An 8,460-nucleotide genomic window follows, 5' to 3' on the forward strand; every position below is an offset into this window, starting at 1 on the left:
AGTCGTGCTTCTACCACTCTACCCGACAATGATAGCTTGGGTTAGCAATTCTGGTACCTTTCCAGAAGTTGAAGTTGTTTTAGATTTCAAGGATGAGGCCCTTTCTCATCTTATAAGGAGTTGCTCAAAAAGCGAAAAGAAGAAGACTTTAAAAAGCTGGTATTAATGCTCATGTAGTCAAATAGCGAATCAAAATTAGGGTTTAACACTTTACAAATGGTGAATTATAATTGTGTAAGTAAAGAAATAAAAATTGAAAAGAAAAATTGGAATATATTGCTGCTAGTATTTTTTGAGATTGTTCAAATTCCACGACTGAGGAATCTCCTATCTGGACATCGGATCACATCAATGATATGCTCAAGGTCTGACCTGCTGGATGACTATGTATGGACCTTCTTGGTTTGGTGATTGTTTTCCTTCGTTGATCGGATCTGAGTCTGGTGTTCGGCGAACAACCAAATCTCTTGAAGAATGCTGCATCATTTTTACTTCAACATTGTGGTAGGTCCCAATGTGACGTTGATATTCCTTTAGATAATATTGTGCTTTGTCTTTGACTTCATCAATCAGATCTATACTAGCCCTTAGGCGTTCAAGGTTTTCTTCTTCATCAAACTCAATTTCTGTGAGTGATCCAACCTGTACTTTGACTAGTACTCTTGCCTCTGCTCCAAAAGCAAGTCCAAAAGGAGTTTCTCCAGTGATCGTCCTTGCAATTGTTTGATATGACCAAAGTGCTCTTGGAAGCTCGTCTACCCATCTTGGTTTTAGTTGATCGAGCCTTTTTTTCAACCCATCGAGCATGGTGCGATTGGTAATTTCAACTTGTTTGTTACTCTAGGGGTAGGCCATTGAAGACAAAAGGTGCTTGATGCCTTGATCTTTGCATAACCTTTCAAAGGCAAGATTCTCAAATTGCTTTCTCTGGTCGGTCAATAATTTTGGAAACTCCATATTTGTATATAATATCATTCGTAATGAAGCGGTCCATCTGGGTAGTGGTTATTAATGCCATATGTTCTGCTTCTGCCTACTTTGTAAAATAATCAATTGCGATCACTAAGTATTCTCATCCTCCTGACGCTTTGGGTAGTTTCCCTACCAAATCTATCCTCCAACTTGCAAAAGAAATATGAGATAGGACTGATGTCATTGATACTGCTGGACTATGAGGTACAGTGACACGAGCCTGGCACTTGTCACACTTTTGAACATAAGCCTTGGCATCTTCTTGCATGGTCGACCTAAAATAACCCTATCTTAGTGCTTTATCTACTAGTGCTTAAGCACCTATATGTGTTCTACATACTCTTTCATGTATCTGTCATAGCACCTTATTGGCTTTTGGGGAACCCAAACACTAGAGAAGTGGTCGGGTGACTTACTTCTTATAAAGCAGGCCATCTCTGACTGTATACCAAGCAGCTCGTTGCTAAATAGCTCAAGCTTCCTTTTTGTCCTCAGAGAATTGATCATGCTCGAAAAACGAATGATAGGTTCTATCCATCCCTGCTCAACCTCTATCTACATTTGGTCAACAACATAATGGTTCTATAATGTCTAGTTCTTCTATGGCCAACCTAGATAAAGCATCTGCTTGGTCGTTTTTTGCCCTAGGGAATTGTTTCACCAATAAATATGAAATTGGTGTGTGTATTGGTCGACCAAGGTGAGATATTTGCCCATCCTTTTTTCTTTTGCTTCATATATTAAGTTTACCTCATTCATAATGAGTTGTGAATTGCTTTTGACTTCTAAGTCCTAAACTCCCAGTGCTATAGCAAGTTGGAGTCCTACTAGGAGTGCTTCATATCAGGGGTGGAACCAGGATTCAATATTGGGGGCGGGGGCGAAGAATGGAAGTCCAGATTGGGAAAGCATCAATGCTTTTTCACTACTTATATTATGTGGGCCCTTATAAGAATCATTAGAGGTCCCACCTATGAATTATTTTATTATATTAAAGAATAAACCCACATATATTTTGTGGGGCCACATATTTGACAAAAATAGATAGATTATTGATAATGATATTCTTTTTAAACAAGATATAGATAAATTAAAGCATCAATACAAAAAAAAAAAACATGATTTCAACCTTGAAAAGTCATATGCAAACCAAAATTTTATTTTTTTAGGGTAAGAGAATGTAAACCAATGGTAGTTAGTTACCTTACTAACTATAGACATTTTATTCACAATATAAAATCAAATAACAAAAATTGCAGAAGAAATAAAGAAACAAAGAATATAAAATCAAATAAAGAATAACAAAAGAATGAGAAAAAGATAAACAATAAATAAATTGAAAAAGAGAAAGAGTACCTAATTGTGGAGAAGATTTTTTCCCAAATTTTCCTTAACCCATGCTTATAGAAAGGGAAGAATAATAGGAATAAAGAAACGGAAGAGAATAAATAGGAAGAAAAGAGGAGAGTGGAGTTATGAGAAAATAAATAGGGATTGAGGAGTTAATTTCTAAATAGAAATGACATTTTAAATATCTCCACATTTATAGAAAGAAAATAGAATAAATAGGAAGAAAAAATGTGAAAGAGAAGAGAGGGGAGAACAAATAGGGATTGAGGAGTTAGTTTTTAACTAGGGATGACATTTATACCCATTGTTTTACTTTTAAAAATCGTTTTCAATATTAGGGGGGCAAATAGTGATATTTCACATGTAAGAAGAGAAAAAACTAGAAAAATGAAGGAAATTAATACAAAAAATGAAAAAAGAAAAGAAAAAGGGGGATTATAAAAAAATATTTAAAAATCCGGGCCCCCCCTCGGCCCCTTAGTGGGTCTGCCCCTGCTTCATATTCAGCTTCATTGTTAGAAGCCCTAAACTTGAATCGGAGTGCATATTCAATTATAAATCCTCCTGGGCTTTGAAGGACCAATCTTCCTCCACTGCCTTGTGAGTTACTATAGCCATCTACAAATATAACCCATCTCCGTACCTGCTCGGGAACAACTTTAGTTTCATCTTACTCATCTTGAGGATGTTGAGTCTCTACAATAAAGTTTGCTAGCTTTGATGGCCGGCCGGGGTCAGAACTCAATCTAATGCTCACTAAGTTCAATTGCCCAAGTGACTAGTTGACCAACCAAGTTTGAATGGTGTAGAATCTTTTTTAGAGGAAAATTGGTCAAGATAGCAACAAGATGTGATTGGAATTATGGTTGGAGTTTCCAAGCAACTGTCATTAGTGATCTAACTCCCATGATCCTAACCCGAAACCGAAATTGTAAGTCCAAATACTCAAGCCCTCGAGTCGGAAGAAGTTGTGGGCCATCCAAATTGAAGACCATGTTTTAGCCCTTAACTGAAAATTATTAATGACTCAACCACAGGGGTTTGTTGATCCAACATTTCCATCTTATGTGTGTCATTTAAATCGTGCTTTGTATGGCCTAAAACAAGTAACACTGACTTGGTCAACTTGGCTTTGATCATTCTTAGTGAAAATTGGGTTTCAAACTTCCTCATTTGACATAGCCCGTTACGTACACACACACACAAAAGAAAAAAAATCATGTCATTTATTTATTGGTGTATGTCGATGACATCATAATCATAGGTACTGATTCCAAGGATGTCCAAGCTCTCATTCTTACTCTTGGCAATGAGTTTGCCATCAAATACTTAGGTGATTTACATTTTTTCCTTGGAATAGAAGCCCATCAAGACACTGCAGGGTTGCACTTGTCCTAAACAAAGTATACTTTGAACATCTTGCATGCAATCCAACCATGACCAAGAAAATTATTCAGCATTTGAAGATCCAACCTTGAATAGAAGCATTGTTAGGGCCTTGCAATATTGAAACGCCAACACGGTCTAATATAGCATTCCATGAATTGGGTTTGCCAATTTATGCACTCACCAACAATCGAGCACTAGTCTACAGTAAAACGAATCTTACAGTTTTTTAAAAGATTTAGTTCATCTAGGCCTTAAAATTTGGCCCACAAGGTCAATCCAATTAACTGTAGACATGATGCATATTGGTTTGGATGTCCATATGATAGAAAATCCACAAATGGGTATTTTTCTACTAGGGTGATCATCCATCTCATGAAGTTCAAAGAAGCAACATATAGTAGCACCTCTTCCAAAGAGTCGGAATACAAGGGGGTTGCCAATGTGGCAGCTGAGTTAATTTCGCTACGCCAACTATTACAAGAACTGGATCTTACTAGAACACCATCAATTATCTATTGAGATAACATTTGAGCCACCTACTTGGCAACAAACCCTCTATTCGTTGTACAAACCAAACACATCTAGATAGACTACTATTTTGTTAGGGAACAAATCACATCAAATCAACTCTATGTTCGTTTTGTACCCAATCAAATTGACATTTTGACAAAAGGCTTACCTAGCCCACAGATCAAGTTACTTAGGGACAAGATTGATGCCAGTCCAACGTATATAGGATGTTCAAAATTTGAATTCAAATTCAAATTTGAAACAGACAGTCAAGCAAAAGGATTTACCCAAAGTGGAGACATCAATCAATCAACAAAGCTTACCAAAAGTGGAGACATCCATCAATAAACAAGGCTTACCTAAAGAGGTGATATCAATCAATCTACAAGAGTTACCTAAAGTGGTGATGCCAATCAATCAGCAACGCTTACTTAAAATGGTGACGTCAATCAATCAACAACACTTACTTAAAATGGTGACATCAATTAATCAGCAAGGCTTACCTAAAGTGGTAATGTCAACCAATCACTTACCAATAGCGGATATGGCAAAGGTCAACAATAAGGCTTGCCATATATGGAGGAATCTTCCCTCACAAACAATGTATCCCATTTATAAATATATTCGACAACAAAAAAATATCTTGTCGTGGATGTAGGTTTATCCTAAACTGAACGAAGTTAAATTGTAGTGTCTTCTTATTCTTCTCTTCCTTCCTATTTCCTTCCTCTCTCTTTTTTTTTTTTTTTTTTGGGTCAGAACCTTCCTAATTGGAGATACTAAGAATCTCAGTTAAATGATAAAATATGCATTCACTTCTAAGTACTCTCTTCGGTCTTGGACAAATCTACTTCAGGTTCATCAAGAAAGAAATGGTTACGGAATGCTCATTTAATTTGATAGGGTTTTATGACTTTTATCCTACCTTATACAGAACAAGAGTTCATATAAAATGATCTCAACCAAACGGTTTGAAAACTGCTGTTTTTGTAAAAAAGATAGAGGAATCGTTATTGCATACCTTCTTTCGGTGTGAGTCGAGGAATCACATTTGGGTTGGTGGACCCTTGGGGATCCACATGAACCAGCTGCCTATGGACTCTCTCACTCTCCCATCCATTTTTGTATCCGTCTCGGGTTCCAGTTAAATTGCAGTTGCATCTCCCTGTCTTGAGTTTTCAATATTGTATGTCTAACCTGTTATTTTATTTGGTACTCAGGGAACCAAGCTCTTTTCTCTAAGAAAACACCCATCCTATTGATATCAATTAGAAAATTTTATACTAAGCTTAGTCTCTTTGAGGGTACTCGAAACCAAGAACCCTCTAATGCTTATAACAACAACCTAATCAACCTAGACCCTGCTGATTTGAGGCCTTCCCAGCTAATATAACTACTTCGCTTGTGATCGCAGGACCAATGGTTCCTGAGAGAAACATTGGCAAGTGGAGCTAGGGGTGCAAGTTTGGCCCTGGCGGCCCTGACCCGACCTAAGCCCGAATAGGGCTTGGGCTAAAGATTTTGGCCCTAAGGTCGGGTTAGGGCCAAAATATTCTGGCCCTAAACTAGGGCCAAGGGCGGGCCTCGGATTACTCTCTGGCCCGCCCAGCCCATCCCGTCCCGTCCCTGATTTTGGCCCTGATCTTGACCCTGATTCTGGCCCTGATACTGGCTCTGATCTTGGCCTTGATCTTGGCCCTGATTCTGGCCCTGATCTTGGCCATACTCTTGGCCCTGATTCTGACCTTGATTCTAGCCCTGATTCTGGCCCTAATCTTGGCCTTGATCTAGGCCCATGATTTTGGCTCTGATTTGAGTTTGGACCCTCCACCCATATGGAAAGGAATTAATTCTAATCCACATGGGTGAATACTTAACACATGTCACATTTTGAAAACATGATCATGTTTTGTAAAAAATTAATAAAAATAAATTATATCCTCATTACCAATGTAGTAAGCATCCGTCTGATTTTGGCCTGATCTTGACCCTAATTTTGGCTCTAGTCTTAACGTTAATTTGACCCTGATCATGTACTAGATTTTGCCATAATCTTCATATTAACATTGATATAACTATAAGTCTTGACTTTGACCTTCAGTCATTTTGATCATATTAGACTATGAGTTCACTTTTTATATTATTCTTAAGATAATTTTTATTTTTCGAACTAAGTCATTTTAGTTCTCAAAAATCATTGATTTTTTTTTTGGGACTAAGGCGAGATAATATATTATAAATAATAAAAGCTAGTATATAGAGAAATAATATTTAACAAATCAACACCCCAACTTCTCATCATGAATATTAGCATCTTTCTTTAGCCTCCAATGTGATATTTCAGGAAGAAAAAAAAGCTTATTAAGGACAGATAGTTATGTTTGTAGGGGTGTCAATTTATAGTCCGAACCGTTAAAACTTAACCGCACCGGCCCGTTATAGCCCGAACCTGCCTGAACCGAACCTTAATGGGTTGTAATTGGGCTGAGGGTTGTGGAGCCTGCACCAACCCGAAACTGAACCGCAACCCGTTATAACCCGTTTTATAATTTTACATTAAATAGTATTTGAATCATTATATTTTACCATTAGGTAGTTGGTATAGACAATTAAAAAAATTAAGCATGAATTCAAAGATCAAATAGTCATTTTACTACTTAATATCTAGGTTCTTGATTTCTATAGAATGGGTGGGTTTTTTTTAATGGAGATTGACCAATAGCAACTTTGCTTTCCATGTAATTTTCACTTTTGTTGTAGGATGCTCAATTGTTTCTTCTTGTTTTTTTTCTTACACACCATAAACCGTTAGTCAACCCGAATCTAAACCGTTAGCCCAAACTGTTAATTAGCTCAAACCCAAACTGTTAATTAGCTCAAACCCAAACCGCACCAAATCGAAACCGGCTCGAAACCGTTATTTTGCTAATGGGTCGTGTTTGGGCTAGGTGTTTTTCAGCCCAAAACCATTAGCCCAGCCCCAAACCGCCCCAAACCACACTGTTGACATCCCTATATGTTTGTAACTAAAGTATCATTTTCTTTAACTACGAAAAAAATATCAATACTAATTATTGTTGATTTACTTATTAACAAAGTTTTGAATATGGATTTTTTGTTGAATAAAGATATCAATGGGAGAAGTTTTCAATTTCCATCACCAAAGCAATGGGAGACTTTCAGAGCTCAATATAGAATTATGGAGTATGAATTTATTTATGTTTAAAGCAACACGATTGACTTACTGAATATTTTATCATTTTGTATGAGCTTGAATCATCTTATATTTCTATGAATTTTATTTTCAGTTTACTTGTGATAACTTTTTTGTTTTTCAATGAATTTACATTTGATATTTTAGGTCCAAGGATAGGGCTAATTAAGTTTAGGGCCAAGATACGGTCAATCAGAGCCTGGGACAAGGCTAATCAGGGTCAGGGTCAGTGACTGGGCCAATTAGGGCCAAGGATAGGCCAATCAGGGTCAAGGCCAATTAGGGCCAAGGACAAGGCCAATCAAGGTCAAGGATAGGGCCAATAAGGGCAAATCAGGGTCAGGGCCAACTCATCCCGACCCGGCCCAATTAGGGCCAATTAGGGGTGGAATGGGCTTGGCTTGGCCCTATAGGGCTTAAAGCCAAGGACAATAATCCTTGGCCCAAACTAGGGTCAGGGCGGGAATGGGCTCAAATTAGAACATATAGGGCTAGGCTTGGGATTGCAAAAGCCCGGCCCAGCCCGGCCCATTTGCAGCCCTAAGTGGAGCTGCTGCCTTCTTACCGAAGGGAAGTGCTTGTTGTATAATCATGGAGGAGTACCGTACACCCAACAAGTCAACATCCTAGTTGTTGTGTTATACCATAGCATCATTAGGCAACCAAATTGGGTATAAAAGTGAAGTTGGTCATCGCAGATTATCTGAATTGGGAAAGGGTTCTACCTTTTCCGAAGGAACCTTGGTCATTATACCTTACCCCTATCCTGCTCCTTTTAGCTAGATTACATGCATTGTGTTTTGTAGTGAAGGAAGCCCTATCAACTTCCTCCTCCATATGATCAACTGATATGTATCTTGCTAAACAGGGGAAGACTGCCACAGAGGAGCCACTTGGAGCACACGTGGGCAACTAGGTCATCAGTCTACACAGATCACAAAGGGCAAGGAAGATTCTAGAATACCCGAGGGAATATGCCCGTTAGCTGCATCCTTTTCATTCGATCTTGTTTTTATTTGATGTTG

At 38.0% G+C, this 8,460-nt stretch overlaps 1 protein-coding gene across 1 annotated transcript; it reads right to left on the reverse strand.

Moving 5' to 3' along the window:
* Positions 1-360: 360 nt before the first annotated feature.
* LOC148998607 (uncharacterized) lies at positions 361-807 on the reverse strand. The gene has a single exon (XM_089141835.1). It carries the CDS (start codon positions 805-807, stop codon positions 361-363), a length of 447 nt encoding a protein of 148 aa, XP_088997961.1.
* Positions 808-8,460: the final 7,653 nt, after the last annotated feature.

The sequence above is a fragment of the Hakea prostrata genome, unplaced genomic scaffold (assembly GCF_041222555.1).
Source record: "Hakea prostrata isolate BN-2017 unplaced genomic scaffold, UWA_Hpros_2 contig_252, whole genome shotgun sequence".
Taxonomy (NCBI): domain Eukaryota; kingdom Viridiplantae; phylum Streptophyta; class Magnoliopsida; order Proteales; family Proteaceae; genus Hakea; species Hakea prostrata.

Coding starts and splice junctions, on each gene's coding strand:
- LOC148998607 (XM_089141835.1), bottom strand. CDS start 807: ATGCTCGATGGGTTGAAAAAAAGGCTCGATCAACTAAAACCAAGATGG.